Source organism: Orycteropus afer, unplaced genomic scaffold (assembly GCF_000298275.1).
Source record: "Orycteropus afer afer isolate SDZICR_OR568_19922 unplaced genomic scaffold, OryAfe1.0 scaffold00392, whole genome shotgun sequence".
NCBI classification, from domain to species: Eukaryota; Metazoa; Chordata; class Mammalia; order Tubulidentata; family Orycteropodidae; genus Orycteropus; species Orycteropus afer.
Genome location: NW_006921979.1, coordinates 1,390,548 through 1,413,265, shown reverse-complemented (window position 1 = coordinate 1,413,265; position 22,718 = coordinate 1,390,548). Strand labels below are relative to the sequence as shown.

At 36.4% G+C, this 22,718-nt stretch overlaps 1 protein-coding gene across 1 annotated transcript in view; it reads right to left on the bottom strand.

Annotated features, from left to right (window-relative positions):
* The window catches only part of NUP107 (nucleoporin 107), a 64,135-nt gene that overhangs the window by 26,357 nt on the left and 15,060 nt on the right, over window positions 1-22,718 (bottom strand). The window contains 8 exon segments of the mRNA XM_007953389.2: window positions 473-586; window positions 2,121-2,199; window positions 5,030-5,118; window positions 5,455-5,526; window positions 9,550-9,598; window positions 12,595-12,722; window positions 18,621-18,724; window positions 20,602-20,740. Of these exon segments, the coding sequence (XP_007951580.2) occupies window positions 473-586; window positions 2,121-2,199; window positions 5,030-5,118; window positions 5,455-5,526; window positions 9,550-9,598; window positions 12,595-12,722; window positions 18,621-18,724; window positions 20,602-20,740 (774 nt within the window).

The following is a 22,718-nucleotide window of genomic DNA, read 5'->3' as shown; positions in this document are numbered from 1 at the left end:
AACAACAAATACCTGAAAGTGTCTACACATCAGATGTCTCATGTGAAGAGTACACAAAGCCACCCAGCTATCTACTGAGATATTTAACAATCTGTATACCAGATCTTAACTATCAAAAGGAAAAAGTGCGAGGGCTACCATAGCCTTCAAGTTCCGGAAGAGCAATTAGGGTTAGACTTATTCTCAACTCTTAAAAATCAGCACCAGAAATAATGGGGACATGTTTAGGATGCAATATAGGGAGGCAAAGTTTGACTTATAAAGATTTTCTAATAATTAGAATTGGACTAAACTAGAGGGGGCTATTTTCTGAAGCAGTATGTTTATCACTGGAAATGTTCAAAGAGGAGTTTAGATCTAGAAATACCATGAAAAGTTTCCTGCATTGAAAAGGCATGTTCACAAAGATCCCTTCCAGGTTAAAGAGTCTATGATATTTCAAAATCAGACAAACAGGTTATACATGATTCACCTCTTCTGTCATCCCAGCACGGATTAGAGTGAAAATGTATTTGAGTAATCTGGCTTCATCTTCTCTATCCAGATCATCAAGGGGCATTTTCTGTCTTATAGGGGCATCAGGGTCCTATTAATAAAAAATCATCATTAATTAAAAATTCACTATACACACATACATTTTAACCATCATCAAAAGGTGATAAATCTATCTTGAGTTTATATACTAAAACATATTCATTTTAAATTAAGTAGCAAAGAGAAGGAAAGTGTCACAGATGTTCCAAATAGCCACACAACTATCTGCTATACCACTCTGAATAGACTCCATTGGCCCACAAAGCTGCATGTACAGGTGAGGCAAGGTGAAAACACCACTGGCCTAGCCCATCAAGGTAACTCTAGAAATGTTACTTATCATTCAAGATGAACTGAGTTTTACTCTGTATGCTATTTAGCCAAATTAATTCTAAACAAAATTAGACCTAGATGGAGGATAAGCAAAGAGGAGGAACTGAAGCACTCCCAATCTATTCTGTGACTAGAAAGTGCTCAGCTGGTACTTTCTGGAACATACAAGAAGACAGCCCTTTAAATATCCCTTATGGGATTAATGCCATATAAGATACATCAATATCTGGTAAAAAAAAAAAAAAAAAAAAATTTTTTTTTTTTTAAACTGATTTCTAAAGAGTTGCCCACTTCCCTCCTGAAAATGCAAAGCTATTTTTACCTTCATGAATAGGAAGAAATGTGTTTTTAAACATCTGGGATTACATACTATTCATAAATAGCTCAGTAAATTTACTGGCAAACAGCACGCATGATCTACATGATGAATTTCAAATGAAAAATTAACGTGACAAAAGGAAGGATGTACTTTCAAATATTACTGAGTGTATGGTATCAAGAATATAAATTCAGGAAATAGAATGCATAATAGGTCAATTGGCTACTTTCACACATATTTTGCAGAAGTTAGCAAAATAAATGAGCTTAATTTTGAATCATTCAATATTAAGATATGATTTCTGACCAAAAGAAATGACCTCTTTCCAGATGTTATGAATAAATGACTTTTATCTGGTGCTTGCTACAGGGAATTTAGATAGTTCATTTCATGCTTTTATAGTAGTTTCCAAACTATTTCATACAAAATCACTTATAAAATTTTAATGGCTATTTATTTCTCCCCACTCTTCACTATAAATCTTTCTTTCATATGTTCCATCTATACATAGCTGTTTATTTATTTCTGCAATAATCAGAAGTCCATTTTTTAAAAATCCACTAAACGTTATTCCTGTAACTCATATTCTAGAAAGCTTATTTTTTTCCCTGCTTCCTATATACATATGTTTTCATAGGTCACTATCCTTTAGTTGAGGAGCTCAAACTTTGCTGTAAGACGAAAATTAATTTTTTAATGCTGGCAAACCACATACAATTTCCATTTTCTTTCATAAGGTAACATATATGTGGAATACACACGTATGTTCAAATAACATTCCACCAAATTCAAACTCAGTGTAGTTGTTTAGAGTTAACGTTTATGCAAACTTTTGGTAAACTAAAACAAAGATTCAAGAAAAGAAAACTCCTCAGCCTTAAAAAAAAAAAATCACTTAACTTTGAAGACAACTTTCATTTCAAAGAACACTTACCAATTCAGTGACCAGTGGGCGGGCAGTTCCTATATAAGAAGTTAGCTGTCGCTGTTTCAAGGTATGTAGAGTATTTTCCCTAAAAGAAAAAGCACCAAACTTAAAAATAAAAATAATTTAATATGTCTATTAAAAAAAAATCAAGTCAAGTCACAGTAATAAATGAGACTACAAACTCAGAAGAAACATGCAAAACTCTTCAATACAGAAGGGAATTTTAATTTTAGTTTTCCCTTAAATTGTACTTCCCATCAACCTTTTATTATAAAGTTTCAAACATATAGCAAAGTTGAAAGACTTTTATAGTCATCACTTGAACTCTACTATTAACTTTTTATTATGGTGGTGCAGTGGTTAAAGTGCTCAACTGCCAACCAAAAGGTCAGTAGTTTGAACCCACCAGTCACTCCACAGGAGAAAGATGTGGCAGTCTGCTTCCGTAAATATTTACAGCCTTGGAAACCCTATGGGAGCTCTGGCAGTATAGTGCCTAAGCCATTTGACTGCTAACCAGAAGCCTGGCAGTTCAAACACATGAGCCACTCATCAGAAGAAAGGTTGGGCAATCTACTTCCATAGTGATACTGCCTTGGAAACCCAAAGAGGGGTCACTACGAGTCAGATCCAACTCAACAGCAATGAGTTTGGTTTTTTTTTGGTTTGGCAACCCTATAGGGAAGTTCTACTCTGTCCTGTAGGGTTGCTATGAGTCAGAATCAACTCAACATCAGTGGGTTTAATATTTTGGGGGGTTTTATTACATTATCCATCTAGCCTTCTAGCTATCTAATAATTCAATTTTTTTTTTGATGTATTGCCTAAAAATTTTAAGATGTACAATACTGTTTGTTGTTGTTGTTTGCCATTGAGTCGGCCCGACTCATAGCCACCCCTCCTTGGGTTTCCGAGGCAGTATCACTACAGAAGTAGGATTGCCCAACCTTCCTTAATACTGTTTAGTTTTCTAAAATTCACATGTAATAAGACACACAAATCTTAAGTGTACATTCACTGTTTAATGAATGCATACTCCTGTGTACTCAAACCTTTACTAAGATAGACAATCCTTTCTCAGATAATTAATGATGTTGAGTACTTTTTCATGTAGTTATTAGCTATTTATCTACTTAAGTAACATGTCTGTTCAAATCCTTTGCCCTTTTTATTGGGTTATCTTTCTATTACTGGGTTGTAGTTCTTTATGAATCCTTGTCAGAGAGAAGTTGTGGGAATATTTTCTTACGGCCTACAGCTTACCCCTATTCATTTTCTTAACGGTGTCTTTTAATGAGTAAATTTTGATGAAGTCAAATCATTTTTTCTTTCCTGGTAATTGCTTTCTATCATCTCAGAAACACATACCCCAAGTCACACAGATATTCTGTTTTCTTCTAATAGCTTTATGATTTTAGCTTTTTTACATTTAAATCTATAATCCATCTTGAAATAACTGTTGGGTATGATATAAGGTAGGGATCAAGGTTAATCATTTTCCACATAAGTAGCTAATTTTTTCAGCATGATTTATTGGAAAAACATTCCTTTCTCCATTGACTTACTTTGACACTTTTGCTGGAAACCAAATGCCACATAAGTGTAGGTCTATTACTGGGCTGTCTATTGTATGCTATATATAAAAAACACTCATGAAAAACTTGCAAAAACCCTCAACATAGATAGGAACTTTAACTTAAATATATACTTTTTGTTTCTGAAAGTGAGAATCTCTTTTGCTCAGAAAAATTAACAATTAACAATTCAAATTTAACGTTTAACAAACCTTGAGTAACACTAATTGTCTAGTTAAGCAGAGAAAAGATATATTTCACTTATAGACTTTGTATATATATACACAGCACTATTGAATTCAAAGGTAATCTGGACTTTTTCAAGTTTTGAAATAAATTATCCCTAATGGTGCTTCCTGGCTTCAAGGTCCTATAATAATTTAAAGATGTAGGAAAAAAATTTTTTTTAAAAAGCACAATTCATGAGAAACATGGCAGATGTGTCTTCTTGATGATCATGTTACGATTTTACTTAAAATAAACCCCCAAATTTTTATGTTGACCTACCCATAAAGGTTGGGCAATCCTACTTCCGTAGTGATACTGCCTCGGAAACCCAAGGAGGGGTCGCTATGAGTCAGGGCTGACTCGACGGCACGTAACAACAAACAACAACAACCCATAAAAGCCCTATATGATCTGGTGGCTACCAATCCCATGTCCTACCATTCTTGTCTTGCTGTGTTTACACTGGCCTCCTTGTACAAATACTTTACCTTCTCAAGGTCTTTGCAATTTCTGTTCCTGCCTAGAACATCTGTCCCCCAGATTTCTGCATAGGCGGCTTCAATTATTTCTTTTACAGTTACTTCCTCAGAGAGGCCTTCTCTGACTGCTTGTTCTATTTAAAATAGTATCCACTGTCATCCTCTAGCCCTCAGCTGATTCTCTTTTCCTCCCCAAAGCTCTTACTGAAAAAACAAACCCACTGCCATCAACTTGATTCTGACTCATAGCAACACTATAGGACAGAGAAGAACTGCAAATCTTTATGGAAGCAGACTGCCTCATCTTACAGAGCAGCTGGTGAGTATGAACCACCAACTTTTGTGTAGCAGCTGAATACCTTAACCACTGTGCCACCAGAACTCCAACAACTTTCACCTGAGGGGAACTATATTTATCTGCTAACTTTTTAAAAAATTATAAATACTACAAAGACAGGGCTTTTACCTGGTTTGCTTACTAACAGAATGTTGTTGTTGTTGTTATTTGCCGTGGAGTCGGCCCCGACACATAGCTCCTTATTAACAGAATAGCACATGGCAAATAGTAAGAACTAAATAAATATCTGTTGAATGAACAAAACCAATATTCATGAGTAAAAGTTTAGTGACTTACCAATATACTGATTTTGCATAAAACTCAATATTATCAGAAAAATCTCCAATCTCATCTTTGGCAATGCTCTCTAACCAATCTACCACCAACTAGGAAAGAAAGAAAAAGTTTCTGATTTCAGAAATATCAAGCAGCAATTTTCTAACCTCTATTCTAACTTTTCAAAATAAATAAGTATTATGACAAGAGAATGTACTTTTCTTAGGAAGGGCACAGTTTTTATAAAGTTATTCCTGGAAACAGCAGTAGGCTGCTATTTTAAAATCACAGAACAAGGTTCTTAATTTCTTTTAATTACTAAAAAGGCTTAATTAAAAATGTAAGAAAAACAGTTTTTAAATTTTAAAAAAACCCTAGTTCTAGGTGTGTTATTTACCATGTCTCCAAGTTTTATTTAAAAAAAAAAAACTTAATTGGATTCATACCTGACTTTGTCGGACAAGTGAATCTCTCTGAAATAATGCTTCCACAACTGCCTTTTCACTGGCACTAAAAGCCTATTTAAAAAAAATAGTAAATTTTCTTTAAAAGGAAGGAAGGAAGAAAAGATACTCCAAGAATATCACTACAACAAAAAGGTAAAAGAGAATCTGAAATAAGTATACTTAATCACCCATACCCGAACATTTTATCACATGGCAAATCTATATTCACCTTTGAAAAATATTCACATTTCAAACTGCCAGATTAATTAACAGCTATTCCTACCTGATATTATACTTCTTTGACTAAGCTTGCCAACGTTAACTTTTATTTTCCCCAAGATATTATTTTAAGGGAAAAATTAAACACAAAACAAAGAGTTGGATATAGTCATGTTACATATTAGAAAAGAAAATGAAAATTTAAAAACTTTAAATAATCTTTTCATTCTCCATGCAGAGGATGACAGGTGATAAGACGAAAGAACTATCAAAGGCTAGTAAGATTGATTTTAAAAGATGACTTGATATGAACACTAGCAAACAGAACTAAACCCAACCTACTGCTATCAAGTTGGTTCCAACTCATAGCATCCCTATAGGACAGAGAGTAGAACCGTCCCACAGGGTTTTCAAGGCTGTAAATGTTTACTGAAGCAGACTACCTCATTTTTCTCCTGTGGAGCAGCTGGTGGGTGTGAACTGCCAATTTTTTGGTTAGCAGCCAAATGCTTTAACTACTGTACTATCAGAGCTCCTATACAGAACTAAGCAACATATTAAAAAGATAAAATATTCTGATCAAGTTTAAGCACAGGTCAAATTTATAAAGTATTTGAGGTACTTCCTTCGAAGTCCAAAAGATGAAAAGAAAAAGAATTCCTGATACTTCTCAACTTTACTTTGAAAGTTCTAGCTAATATAATAAAATCAGAAAAAATAAACAAGCAATAGTAAGTATAGAATAAGAGTCAAAGTCATCACTATTTGTATATAGCAGGATTGCCAACCTATAAAACCAAAGATAATCAATGGAAAAAACTAATAAGTGAGATCAGTAAGGTGATCAAACATAAGATAAATATATGTAAAATAGTCTTCCAAGATGTACACAGCACACTGTTGGAATGAAATAAGTATTTGTGGAATTAAAGGATTAAAAATAAATATACTACCAGGTTTGGTATAGTTTCTGAGAAAAAATATCATCCATTGGTGAGAGGGCTTCCTTTCTGGAGGATAATATGCTGTGGAAGGCTTAAAATGTAGAAAACCTCTTGACAGAGAAATTCTAGTTTATTAAGGAATAACCAAATAACTATACAAAGATATAATGTTTAGGTACATTCATGATTGCATTGCTTAACTAATTTTAGAATTCACTTCCTTAAAAAAGGACCTATAGGTATAAACATAATGACATAAAAAAATATTTTAGGTGAAAAAGCAGTTAATAAATATATATGGTGGTGGTGGTGGTGGTGTTGTTATGTGCCGTCGAGTCGGACCCGACTCATAGTGACCCCACCTTGGGTTTCCGAGGCCCAACCTTCCTTCCGAGGAGTGGCTGGTGGGTTTGAACCATCAGCCTTCTGGTTAGCAGTGAAGCGCCTAGGCACTATGCTACCAGAGCTCCTAATATGTATGGCAGAAATCACTTATTAAAAAATGCATTATTTGTTTTATACACACACACACACACACACACACATACATACACGTATGTTGTTGTTGTTGTTATGTGCCGTCGAGTCGGACCCGACTCATAGTGACCCCTCCTTGGGTTTCTGAGGTAGTATCACTACGGAAGTAGATTGCCCCATCTTCCTTCCGAGGAGTGGCTGGTGGGTCTGAACCGCCAGCCTTCTGGTTAGCAGTCAAGTGCCTTAGCCACTATGCTACCAGTGCTCCCACATACATGTATATGCACACATAAATAAAATTACCTTAAGTATGAAATACTTTTTTAACCAGAAAACAAAATGTAATTAAACCCAAAAAAGGCATCTGGCCTTGATGGTTTTATAGGTGTATTTTACCAAGCGGTGCAGTGCCTAAGGTATTTGACTGCTACCCAGAAGGTTGGCAGGTCAAACCTACCAGCCACTCCACAGACGGGAAATGGGGTAATCTACTTTGTTAAAGATTTACCACCTTAGAAACACAATGGGAGTTGCCATGAGTCAGAATCAACTCGATGGCAGTGAGTTTACTTCTGTTTTCAAAGGATAATTCCTATCTTCTTAAATCAGAGTACAAAAAAAGACAGAAGATGCTGAACTTGTTCTGAAGAACTAACATGACTGTAGACACCAAAAAGTGAAGGAGGGTAACATATACTCACACACACAAACACAAACTCATACATTTGGTAAAGTCCCAAAGAAAATACTAGCTTATGAACTTTAGTAGTTTATTTAGGAATAATACATCATGATTGACAGTTTATTTTATTGAAAGGTAATTCAACATTAGGAAATCTATCATTGCAAGGCATTATAAACCTTGCAATAAATAACAAATTAAAGCTAAACAACATTTGACTCCATTCAATACCTATTCTAACATCAAGTGAGGAGAAAAAAAGTCCTATAGTAAAATACCAAATGCAAAGACGAAAGAGAAAATCATTCTTATCACAAGTCAGAAACAAGAAAAGAATGACTGCCTATTACAGATGTAATTCAATGTTTTGTGGGTGCTCCTAGTTAAAGCAAGGAGGCAAGTAAATGAATGAGCTATAAAGAATGGAAATAATTTATTTGTAAATGACGAGTGCCTACATAGAAATAACAGAATAAAATTAAAAACATACAGGATAATAAGAGAGTTCAGAAAGGTGGTCAAATACAAGCTCTACATAAAAGCAACGGGAGCTCTGGTAGCATAGTGGCTAAATCACTTGACTGCTAACCAGAAGGCTGGCAGTTCAAACCCACCAGCCACCCCTCGGAAGGAAGGTTGGGCAATCCTACTTCCGTAGTGATACTGCCTCGGAAACCCAAGGAGGGGTCGCTATGAGTCGGGGCCGACTCGATGGCACATAACAACAACAACAACAACATAAAAGCAACAGTGTCCTAGTTGACAGTAGTAACTAATTAGAAAATATAATAAAGAAAGAAATCAATTCACAATAGGGTTCCTGTGGTAGTTATGTTTGTGTGTCAACGTGGCTGGGCCTGGTTGAGTGGCTGGGCAGCTGGTGGTAGTTATTCCCCATGATGAGACTGGCAATCAAACTCCATGTGGGATCTACCACAAGCAGCTGAGTAGCTGCCTTTGGGATGTGGTCTGCTTCCTATATATAAGGAGAAGCCTTGGGAATGGTCTTGAGCATATGGCATGCTTGGACCCTGCATGTAGCCTTGTCATTGCTCAGCAGCCTGCCATGCTCTGCCGACCTTGGGACTTCCAATGGACTTGAATTACTGGCCTGCCATGTGGTTTGGTAACATTGGGACTGTGCCTTTTTACTTGTCAACCTTGGGCTTGTCAGTCTCAGCAGCCAGCAGCTGTCTGAGTGAAGAAACGCCTCTAGCTCCCAGTGGGCCAGAAGCAGGAGGCAGAGCTGGACCCCAAGGTTGAGGGGCTTTCACCCAGCCCCTAGAGCCTGGCACTTTGAACTTGGACTTTTAGCCTCCCGAACTGTAAAAGAAGAAACTCCTGTTTGTTAAGGCCATCCCATTTGTGGTATATTCTTGTCAGAACAGTACTAAGAGCAGTACTAGGTAACCAGAACACTTCCCCTAGGACTTTATAGAGACGAACACAAGAACTATATAAAATATAATACTTCTCAGTATAATATACAAGTGTAATCGTACTATATGTTAAAAAGACAAACTGTATATATGTATATATGTACATAAATTTATCTTATAGGATACATATCAAATTATTAGACTGAACAGTATGATGGATAAAAGACTTTTTGCCTTTTATAAGTCAAAAGTTTTTCTATGGAATTGTACTTTTTATTTTTAAAACTTTTAAAATGAAGAGATGTCAGAAAGAAGGTTGAAAAATCAAATAATGAAAAGCATTTTCTATAATTTTTAAGCACTAGGAAAGGAAACAAAATAATGCAAAACTTACAGTAACTGCAAACATATTTTCATCCTCTAATGCAGACTGTATTCTATCTCTGGGGGAAAAAAAGAAAAAGCTTTATTTCACATGAATATATGAAAGCAGCTTTTAAGCAATACATATGCAAGCACAAACATGCATTCTACCCAGCAAAAACAAGTATGTTCCCAAAAAACTTTGTCATCACTTATTAAATATAAGAGCTAGGTAGTAAGTCAACAACTGAACAAACCTGGTATTTGCTTAAAAAAAAAAAAAAAGCAAAAATTGTCACTATTAGTAACTTTACTATGGTAAAAAGACAAGCTTAGTTCTCCTGCTAATGGATACACCTTTAAAAAAAAAATATTGTGCTTTAGGTGAAGTTTATATAGCAAAGTAGTTTTTCACTCAATAGTTCATAAGCAAATTGTTCAGTAGCACTGGATGCAATCCATGCAGTGTCAACACTCTGCCCATTTCCATCCTGGGTTCCCCATTTCCACTCACGTGCTTCCCCTGCCTCTCCCTCCCTTCTCATCTTTGCTTTTGGGCAGATGTTGCCCTTCTGGTCTCTTATAGTTGATTGTTCTAAGGCCCATATTCCTCCCAGGTGTTATTTATTTTATAGGCCAGTCTATTATCTGGCTGAAAGGTGTTCTCTGGGAGTGGTGTCAGTTCCAAGTTAGAAGGCTGTCTTAGGGCAACAATCTTGGGTTCCTCCAGTCTTTAAGACCAGTAAGTCTGATCTTTTTCATGCATTTGATTTTGTTCTACGTTTTTCACCCACTCTAACCAGGACCTTCTATTGTGTTGCTGGTCAAAGCAGTCAATAGTGGTAGGTGGGCACCATCTAGTTCTTCTGGTCTCAGGTTAGAGGAGACTGTGGTTCATGTGGGACATTGGTCCTTGTATTAATTGCTTGAGTCGTTGTTTTTCTTCATTCTCCTTTGCTTCGGATAGGAAGAGACCAACAGTTGTCTTAGATGGCCTCTTGCAAGCTTTTAAGACCCCACACTCACTCAACCAGAATGCAGAACATTATCTTTATGCCAATTATGTTACACCAATTGATCTAGATGTCCACCATGACCACAGTCCTTAGCTTTCAAGCCTGGCAGCTCAGTCCCACAAAGTGTTTGTTATATCTAAGTTGTTTCCATAACTGTGTGCTCTATTATATATATGGATATACATGCAGCACTTACAAATACATATGCGGAAATAGTTACAACCATACCTATGTATATGCACATGGCTGTATTCCTGTACGATCTTCCACATCTATTTAGCATACATTATCTACTTTTGCATCCATTTATAAACTATTGTTATTACTGTTGTTACAAGATTGTATATGTTATATAATTTACTCTAACTACCCTCATTCTACCTTATTCTTAGGTCTGGTGGTGTAGTAGTTAAGGCATTTGGCAGCTAACCAAATGCTAAGGTCAATGGTTTGAACCCATCAGCCGCTCCATGGAAGATGAGGCACTCTGCTTCTGTAAAGATTTATAGGCCTGGAAACCCAGTGAGGGTTACTATGAGTCAGAATCAAGTTTGGTTTTGTTTTTGGCTCTTTATTCTTACATACCTCTCAGTGTCTTCCTTTGCCTTGATCACACTGTGCTGACTCTGCCCTTTTTGTATATTTCTTTCACCTGAATTAACATGTGTCTACCATCTAGTTACTGATTCTCTCTTCCTTCCCATCCCATCCTTAGTAACCATCAAAAGGTCTTTCTTTCTATGTATAATCTGTTCTCAACTTTTACAATGATGGCCTCATATAATACTTGTCCTTTTGTGATTGACTTATTTCACTTAGTAGAATGCCCTCCAGATTCATCCATGTTGTGCAATTTTTCACGGATTTATCATTATTCATTATCACCGTACAGTATGCCACTATAAGTGTGTACCACAGTTTGTTTATCCATTCATCCGTTGCTAGACATTTTGGTTGCTTCCACTGTTTTGCTACTGTGAATGCTGTTGCAATGAACATGTGTGTGCATATGTCTATGCATGTCACAGCTCTTATTTCTTTAGAATATATACCTAGGAGTGGTATTGCTGGACTGTATGGTATTTCTATTTCTAGGTTGTTAAGAAGTGCCATACCATTTTCCAGAGAAGTTGTACCAATTTACAGTCCCACTAGCACTGTATAAGAGTTCTAATCTGTTCACCCAAATCACACACACACACACACACGAGTTCCAATCTCCCCACATCTTCTCCAGCAGTAGCTGTTTCTGTTTTTTTTTTGATTAGTGCCATTACTGCCAGGATGAGAGGTCTTTTTAATATAACATTTTCCCATAGCAAAAATAAAAAAAAACATTATGAGTTTGTTTCAAGATTTTCTCATTAGGATGAGATACCAAGAGAATGAAAGCTGAAACTGTCAGAGAAGGTATATCTGGTTAACTTTTTTCAAATCTCCTTATCAGCACCTACTACATCTACTTTTCTGCTCTTTTTCTTAATCCATCTTTTCATAAGTATTACAGTACTTTAGCACTTCCATATTAAAAAAAAACTGTGTAAACTGTCACCAAAAACATGTTATTTAAAAAAAATGTATATGTGTGTGTGTATATTTTTATTGTTGTTATGTGCCGTCAAGTCAGACCTGACTCATAGCGACCCCTCCTTGGGTTTCTGAGGCAGTATCACTACAGAAGTAGATTGCCCAACCTTCCTTCCGAGGAGTGGCTGGTGAGTTTGAACTGCCAGTGTTCTGGTTAGCAGTCAAGTGCCTCAGGCACTACACTACCAGACCTCCTTGTGTGTGTGTGTGTGTGTGTGTATTCCAGTTTTTGTTAGCTATTAGTTATATGACCTGATAGCCCCCTCTTCTCCCATAACCCATGTCTAACAATTAAAGTATTAAAATTAGAAAAGCATCAAAAATAGCAAAACATATTTCCAAACATAACCCATTTTTTTATTGTAAAAATATAAATATCACCACATATGCTACCCACTCTAACTTGTAAATTAATTTGCCTATTAGTTTGTCACCTTATGCTTATTTTATTTATGAATTCTACACAATTTTACCTATATAAAGAAGCTAACAGTCTCCATGTGACCATCTCTTGTTGAAGAAGCCAGAGCATACTGGCTGTTTTTGAAAACTTCTGAAGTCCAGGAGTCGCTCGGCTCACTATTTTACTCAGTATACTCACCTGAATTAAACAGACAACAGAAGTTAATTTTATGCAACTTTTAAGTCTCATTAATAACTTTGTATTCTTCAAATAAGCTATGCTAAAACTATACGATTATGTATCTTTCCTGCCTATCCTGTATGTCTGAGTTAAATTCAATGTAACATTCCCGTTAAATACAGACTTAATTTAAATGTTGTTACATGTATTACTAATAATTATTTTTAAAAGCAGCTGTTGATACAGTCTATGTACAACCAAACACATGATGGGATTTGTTTTCTTGGTTTGGAGGTTTAGGGTCATGGTTCATGTGACATCCCAGTCAAATGTTCTAATGCTGATTTTAGAACTTCTGTTCTATCTTCTAAAGAGTTTTGGTGGTATAGTAGGTAAGGCATTTGGCTGTTAACCCAAAGGTCAGCAGTTCAAACCCACCAGCTGCTCTGCAGGAGGATGAGATATTCTACTTCCACAAAGATTTACAGCCTTGGAAACCCAATGGGGATCACTATGAGTCATAAATGACTCAATGACAATGGGTGGCTTCTACCTTTTAGAGTTTGATATGTAATGCCTGGGGTCTTAAAAACTTGAAGGTGGCCATCTAAATATGTACAAAACCAATGATCAACATATTCTCGATGAAGAGAGACTGAAAGCATTTCCCTTACTAATGGCTACCAGACAAGGATGACCTTTATTACCATTCTTATTCAGTACTGTAGTTGAAGTCCTTGCCAGAGCAATAAGGCAAGCAAATGAAATAGAAAGTATCCAAATTGGCAAAAAAAGAAGTAAAACTATCTCAATTTGCAGATGATATGATCTTATACACAGAAAATCCCAAAGACTCATTAAGAAAATTACTAAAAATAACTGGTATTTTTGGCAAAATGGCAGGATACAAGATCAACATGACAAAAATCAGTTGGATTCCTCTACACGAAAGAAGAGAACTCTGAAAAGGAAATCAGGAAAGCAATACCATTTATTCCTTTCCAATAAATAACCACCCAAAAGAAAAAGTACTTAGGAACAAATCTAACCAGATACAAAGGACCTATAAAAAGAAAAGTACAAAACACTATTACAAGAAACCAAAAAATATCTACATAAATGGAAAACTACACCATGCTCATAGACAGAAGACTTAACATCGTGAAAACGTCAATACCACCCAAAGCGATGTATAGACATAATACAATCCTGATCCAAATTCCATCATCTTTCTTTAAAGAGAAGAGAAAATTAATCACCAACTTTATATGGAAAGGAAGGAGACCCCAGATAAGCAAAGCACTACCAAAGAAGAACAAAGTAGGAAGCCTTATACTCCCTGATCTCAAAACCTACTATATACAGCCACCATAGTTGTATGTATTTCTAATAATTATTGTAAAAAGAAGTAATTTAGTACTTAAAATATTTTTTAAAAAATAATTATTTTTTAAAAACTGGATATCCTTTTGCAGAAAAATGAAACAGGACCCAAACCTTACACCATATAAAAAAATGAACTCAAGGTAGATCAAAGACCTGAATATAAAACATAAAACCAGAAAGATCATCAAAGAAGGAACAGGGACATACTCACGGGCCCTAATTCAGGGCATAAATACATTATTGAATGTAAACTCACAAACCAAAAACCAAACTCCTTGCCCTCAAGATGGATCTGACTCATAGCGATCCCTCCTTGGGTTTCCCAGGCAGTACCATCATGAAGTAGCCCAATCTTCCTTCCGAGGAATGGCTGGCGAATTTGAACCACCAACCTTCTGATTAGCAGTCAAATGCCTTAGGCACTATGCCACCATAAACCATACCAATACCAGAAGACAAAATAGATACCTGGGACATCCTAATGGAGCTCTGGTGGCATAGTACCTAAGGCATTTGACTGCTAACCAGAAGGCTGGCAGTTCAAAGCCACCAGCCACTCCTCAGAAGGAAAGTTGGGCAATCTACTTCTGGAGTGATACTGCCTCAGAAACCCAAGGAGGGGTTGCTGTGAGTCGGATCCAACTTGATTGACAGCAGTAAGTTTGGTTTGGTTTTTTGGGACCTCCTAAAAATTAGACACTTAGGTACATTAAAAGATTTCACCAAATGAATAAAAAAAGAAGCCACAGACTGAGAAAATAAATTTGGCAATGACATATCAGACAAAGGGCTAATCCCTAAAATTTATAGAAAACTTAAACACCTTTACAACAAAAAGACAAATAGTGCAATTTAAAAATGGGCAGATGACATGAACAAACACTTCACCAAAGAAGACATTCAGGCAGCTAATAAACAAATGGAAAAATGTTGTAATCATTAGCCATTAGAGATGCAAATCAAAACGAGATATCATCTCACCCCAAAAAGAACAGCAAAGTTCAAAAAAACAGACAACAACAAATGCTGGTGAGAGTATGGGGTGACTGGAACCCTCATGCACTGCTGGCAGGACTGTAAAATGATACAACTACTGTGGAAAATAGTATGGCGATTCCTTAAACATTTGGAATTAGAAATACCATTTGACCCAGCCATTCCCTTACTAGCTATATATCCTAAAGAAGTGAGAGCCAGGACAAAAACAGATATATGCGCACCCATGTTCATCACAGCACTATTTACAATAGCAAAACGATGGAAACAACCTAGGTACCCATCAACAGAAAAATGGATAACCAAATTATGGTATATACACACAACAGAATACTATGCAACCCTAAAGAATAACACAATCTGCAAAACATCACATAACGTAGATGAACTTGGAGGACATTATGCTGAGTGAAATAAGTCAGTCACAGAAAGACAAATGCTGTATCAGTCCATTATTGTAATTGTAAAAAGTCAAGGAAAGGTTTATGTATAGAAGAAAATTTTCTTTGTTGGTTATCCAGGTCGGAGGGGAGGAGAGGAGAGGAAACACTGCTAGATAGGTAGAGACAAGTATTGATTTGGTGAAGGGAAGGGCAATGTACCAAATATGAGTTAGCAACATGGTGGCACTGAGGAAAAGGAAGAATAGAGAGGTGCATGGGAGGTACAGACAACAAAGATGAACCCTTTCACACATACAGTACTGCGTTGTCAGCAATGGCAAACATTGATCTACAAGTGGATAGATGGGTAGACAGCCTGAATGATTAGGCAAGTCTATGCAGGAGAGAGTGTGCCCATGACCATGTACAGGGATGGTAGACAACGATTCTACAAGCGTATTTCTATGTTCTCTAAGAATTCCCAGGTATATAGTAGAGATGACTAGGGGCAAGGTTGTAGTCACTTCTTGGCCACAGCCAGCTACCCAGAGGGAGTGAGTAGTTGGACCTGTGGGCTCAGGCCCATGGCGCAGGGGACATCAAGCTCAACTGGCATAACATACTACAGAAAAACATTATTCCATATCCCACTTTGGCAAGTACTAACTGGGATCTTAAAAGTTTGCAAGAGAACATCTAGATGCAACAACGGGTCTTTCCTCATTCAGAGCAAAGAAGAATGAAGAAAATCAAAGATGCATGGAAACAATTAGTCCAAGGACTGGTACACCACGCAATCCTCAGTCTATATGACTATGAGACCAGAAGAACCAGATGGTGCCTGGCTACCACTGTCAACCAGTCAGAGGGAGATCTGTGTAGGAGATCCTGGATAGAGTGGGAGAATAATGTAGAACAAAACTCAATATCAAGTTTAAAAAAAAAAAAGGGCCTGGTTTGCTGGTCTGATAGAGCCTGGTGGATCCCTGAGACTATGGCCCCTAGCTGCCCTTCAGGTCTGGAACTGAATCCATTCCTATTGATTCTAGCCAAACAAAAGACAGGCATATGAGCTGAACATTTACATTAGCTAGATACACTCCTTGGAGAGATCAATTATGGGAGAATAGAAGGACTGTGTATGCAGGAAGACAGGTCGAGGGTCAGGAGTGCATGGGAAGGAAGGACACAGGGAAGAAGTAAATGTGGGAAATGGAAAGAAAGCTGTTGCACTGTGGAAAATTCCAGTCAATGTCATGAGACAAAGTGTATGTGAGCTGTTGTATGGAAAATAAATTTGCTCTGTAAACTTTCACCAAAATCACAATAAAAATTGAAAAAAAAAAAGAAAGAAAGAATATGGCCATTTAAGGTACAAATGGCTATGCCTGGAGCAAAAGAAGAGAAGTCAGGAATTAGAGGAAGAACTAGAGTGTTTTGACTAATTGTCTCCATGAACAACTGCCTTCTTTGCCATAATTTAGAAAAACTGGATAGTGCCCAGCTAACTTTATTCTATAAAAGAATATTGATCAAAAGAGTGAAAAATGTGGAACAGAATATTAAATTCCTATAGAATTACCTTTCTAGAGCCTTTGAGGCTGGATGATCAATCTCCCTGAAATTACTGCCCTGAGGAAATCTTCATATCTTAAAACCAAAACTATCCCCTGAAGCCATTTTTAAACCAAACAATAGTATACTTTAATTAGCCAAAAAAAAAAAAAGTATGACTTGAGCACTGTGCTCTTTTAAAGAATTATCTATATATGATCCAACTGGCAACAGTAACTTGAAAGGTTAAAGGAGCAGTTTAGGGGGCAATGGTTTTGTGTTAATGATAGTGAAATAATTTGGAAAAGGGTATCAAGAAACGTGGCACAACTTAAAGAATAAAACCAATATCATTGAATTGTACATGTAGGAATTATTGAGATGATGTGTGTTTTGTTGTGTATATTTTTATAAATTAAAAAAAAAGGCCTAATTTTGGTAAGGTGTATTTGTGCACGCGTATATGCAAAAGTTTAATATATTCGAGATTTTGGATTCAACAACAGCAGCCATGGGTCCATTTTTATTTTCCTATGAAGGCTAGTGGATCAAACCCACCAGCCACTCCTCAAAAGAGGGTTGGGAAATCTACTTCTGTAGTGATACCACCTCAGAAACCCAAGGAGGGGCCGCTATGAGTCAGATTCGACTCAACAGCAGTGTTTGGGTTTTTTTGCTTTATATAGTTACACAGCTATCTCTCTCTAAACTGTACCTGGTAAAATCACAACATAAACACAGTAGTAATGAAAATTAAAACCTAGGTATCTTAAAAAATTATGTGTGAACAATTTATACCATGTAAAAAGTCAAGAAAAATACTTTCACATCTAAACAAAACTTCACTAAATTCTCTTGTTCCAAAGCAGAGGTTCTAAATCCTTTTTGGGACCCTGTGAAAACCTACTGAAAGTTATGGACATTCCCCACAGGCACACATACAGAATTGCACATACAATTTCACAAGATTTAAAACCTCAGGGTAAGGGAAACTTTTCTAGAAGATTATGACTAGTACCTCTTATCAAGGAGAATTAGAAAATAGGTTTGCTCAGTCAGAACATGAAGAATCACAAGTTTTTCTACCCTTTAAAAAGTGTTCAGAAGGTAAAGTTATTAGTATTTTAACACTAGTCTTTAATGAAAGCTTAATCTCTATCTCATTCTTTATTAAAATTTTAAATTCTCCAGTGATTCACTAAATTGTTATTGCTAGTTCCCTTATTTAATGAAAGTACTGATTTTATAATGGAATAATTCAGAGATCAATTGTTAAAGCAATATTAAATACATAAAAATCATTGGCTATTATTATTTTAATTATTCTTGAAGTCATAATTTCCAAAGTTTTCTTCTTCTCAAAGTCCATTTACTTCTTTAAAGCAGCAAAATCCTTTCGTCCCCAAAGAAATTTTATATGGACCTTCATAATGGAAAAAAGGACAGGTACTCTGGCTGACTTTCCTTCTTTCCTACCACACCTGCATTGATGTCTTAAAGATATCTCCCTTAAACATAGAGAATTTACAAGCTAATGCTGTGTAAAAACATTTAAAAGTATTAACATTTGGCCAATGATGCAGTGAAATTAGCTTACCTGACTACCACAAATGTTTTCATACTCTTCTACAAGATCAAAAACTGTAGTTGAAGAGTGCTTCAAAAAAGACTGCAGGAAATCAGAAAACATACTCATGGATGCTAGAACACATAGAAAAAGGAACAACGGAAAGTTAAGTGGCATCCTTCTAGGTAATTGTCTGAAAACTTACACCTAACGTGCACATGATGTATATGAAACTAAAACATGAGAGGGTTGCTTGGTTTGAAAAAACAAACAAACAAACAAACAAACATATAATGTGTGTTTTACTGGCATGAAAATATGGTAGATACTAAAAGAACATGTTCTACTTAGGGGAAACTGTATATACCTTACCACAATATTGTATATTTAAGATCTTACTGATTATTCATAGTAAAAATGGAATTCTTGTATCTTATACATTAAGTACAAAGGATTTTACGAGGAGTCACTCAAAATTTGAGGACCTATTAATGACAGAAAAACTCTGGTGGTGCTATGGTTAAAGCACTGGGCTGCTAACCACAAGGGTGGTTAAACCACCAGACACACTGCTGGAGAAAGATGAGGCAGTCTGCTTCTGTAAAGATTTACAGCCTTAAAAAAAAAAAGATTTACAGCCTTGAAAATCCTATGGGGAAGTTCTACTCTGTCCTACAGAGTCACTATGAGTCAGAATCGACTCAATAGCATTGGGTTTATTTTGGTATTGCTGAAAGATATGACAAGAAGCAGTGGTTACCACACTGGTTAAGAACAGGGCTCTGGAGGCAAAAGTCTTAGCTTCAAATCCTAGTGCTATCGCTTCCTAGCTAGGTGGTAATAAGCAACTTAATTAACCTCCTTGAGTAGCAGTTTCCTTCCCTGTAGTTTCTATTTTCATGGGAATGTTACTGTCACTATCTAAAGGATGATGGTAAGGACTGACTATAAGGAGCCATGGTAGGACAGTAGTTTAGCACTTGGCTGCTAACTGAAAGGTCAGCATTTCAAACCCACCAGCTGCTCTGTGGAAGAAAGATGTGGCAGTCTGCTTCCGTAAAGATTACAGCCTTGGAAACCCTATAGGGCAGTTTTACTCTTTTCTGTAGTGTCACTAGAATCAAAATCAACTTGATGGCAATGGGTTTGGTTTGTTCATTAGTAAGGATTATATGAGTTAATGTTTGTACAGTGGTTAACAGTGCCTAGTACTCATTTGTGTTAGCTTATGATGGTGATAAAATGATGAAGAACCTAAGAAATAATGTGTATACAGATACTAAAAGCAAATGTTTATTGTCAAAAGACAGTAAGTGTCTTTTAAAAGAATGATGACAACAAACCTAAAACTAGCAAGGTCACAACAATGTTTTTAAAAATGGCACTAGCATTCAGACAAAGCAAAACACGCCAATGATGTTGTTGTTGTTGTTGTTATGTGCCGTCGAGTCGGCCCCAACTCATAGCGACCCCTCCTTGGGTTTCTGAGGCAGTATCACTATGGAAGTAGGACTGCCCAACCTTCCTTCCGAGGAGTGGCTGGTGGGTTTGAACCGCACTAAAACTAAAGAAGAGAAACTATTTCAAAAGTACAAATAAGAAAAGAATAGATATTGAAGCGTTATCCAGTTTCACCCAAATCACAATAAAAAGTATAAAAAATAAGTAAGTCAGACTTACCTAGTAATCTACCAGGCTGCTACTTATACTGAAAGGTAAAACAGCAAGATGCTGCTCTGAGAACTAAGGTGAGATTCTCAACCTTCCAAAGCTACTGCATCGAATGGCTTAGCCATCACCGTAAGTATTTAGTTTAACAACTACTATATTGTATTATATTAATACAATAGAATTATAATTTATATAATTCTAATTAATTACATATATAATTACTATAATACAATATTAATATAAATTCTATTACAGTGAAGTTCACGAACCAGAGAAGATAGTTCCTTTGGTCTAAGAAAAGCAACACGACACTCTATCACAAAGTTCAAATCCATTTTACCAGCTTCTCCAGGATCATCCTCACGCAGCATAACAGCACTGAGTGTTATGTCCTCTGTCACATTGTGAGGCTCTGTGAAAAGCCCAGAACGCTGGGATGAGAATGTAGTTGCCCAATTACTGTCATCCAAATTAGTTACCTACAAAAAAAAAAGGAAGGTACAGAAAAATGGAGCTATTATCATTGAATGAATAAAGATTTACAAAAGTAAATGATACATGGAAACAATTAGTCCTGGTACACCACGCAATCCTCAGCTTATACAACTATTAGACCAGAAGAGTTAGATGGTGCCCGGCTACCACAGTCAACCACTAGGAGGGGGAATCTATGTAGGAGATCCTGGACAGAGTGGGAGAACAATGTGGTACAAAACTCAAAATCATTTAAAAAAAAAAGGGGGACCAGGTTTGCTGGTCCGATAGAGCCTGATAAAACCCCTCAGACTATGGCCCCTAGCTGCCCTTCAGGTCTAGAATGAAACCCACTCTTGTGGCTTCCAGTCAAACAAAGACAGGCATATGAGGTGAACATTTACATTAGGTAGATACACTACTTGGAGAGATCAATTATGGGAGAATAAAAGGGCATTCTATGCACAGAAAGACAGCCCAGGGGCAGGAGTACATGGGAGGGAAGGACACAGGGAAGAGGTAACTATGGGGAGGAAGTGGGAAGAGAGCTGAGCTCTTACACTGTGGGAAAGTACAGTCAATGTCATGAGACAAAATGTGCATGAATTGCTGTAAGGAAAATGAATTTACTCTGTAAACTTTCAACCAAATCACAATAAAAATGTAAAAAAAAATTTAATGATACAGAATTCTTTTTTTTTTTTTCTTCAAGGAATCATAAGAAACTATTAACAGTGTCCACCTTAGTGGTGAGGGATGTTAAGGGAGGTTTTTACTCCCTGTTTTTATAATTTATAAACCTCATGTATGTATTTTTCATTTTTAAAAGATAGCCACACCAATTGCACTCCTAGGTATACACTCAAAAGAAATGAAACAGGTACTCAATAAAAGGAAGCAACCTAAATGTCCATCAATAGATATGAATAAACAAAATATGGTATATCCATACAACTGTTATCACCCAACTATAAAAAGGAATGAAGTACTGATACATACCACAACATGGATCAACCTTCAAAACATTAAATTAAGTAAAAGAAGCCAGTCACTAATGACCATATATGCATATATGAAATACCCAGAATAGGTAAAACTACAGAAACAGAAACAGATTGGTGATTGTCAAGGTTGGGGGAAGAGTATGGGGTTTAACTGCTCAATGGGTATATTGTTGTTGTTGTTATGTGCCGTGGAGTCAGACCCGACTCATAGCGACCCCTCCTTGGGTTTCCGAGGCAGTATCACTACAGAAGTAGATTGCTCCATCTTCCTTCTGAGGAGTTACTGGTGGGTTTGAACTGCCAGCCCTCTGGTTAGCAGTCCAGTGCCTTAGGCACTACACTACCAGAGCTCCCCTCAATGGGTATAGGGTTTTATTTTGCAATGAAGATAATGTTTTGGAACTAGTAGAGTTGGTAGATGCATAACACTGTGAATGTATTAAATGTCACTAAGTTGTTCACTTTAAATGGCTAATTTTATGTTATGTTATGTGAATTTCACCTGGGGAGAGAAAAAGTCAAAGACGTTATTCTGTTAAGGAAAACTGTTTTGTTTTCAGTTTTCATAATTATAATTTTTGTACAACTCTATGCTTTTGTAAAAAAGCCATTTTTTTTTTCAATTTAAACTGATACTAACAGGTAAAATAAAGTTCTACTGCTCTAAATTCATCTCAATTTTTCACTTTTGGGAAACTGTACAGGACAGACAACAGGGTTCCTCCAACAAATAAAAAGCAATGAAAAAATGAAATGACAGAAGAACTTACAGATTATAAGATTTAGGAACATAGCAAAGAAAAAAAAGTTACAATGTGTTGATCTTGTTCGAATACTTGGATTCTGATTTGAATAAACCCTTAAAAAAATCTGACACAACCGGAGGCGGGGCAAGATGGCGGACTAGGCAGAAGGATTGCACAGACCCTCTTCAACAAAGAAAAGGGAAACCAATTAACACAGACACAGAAGATAATCT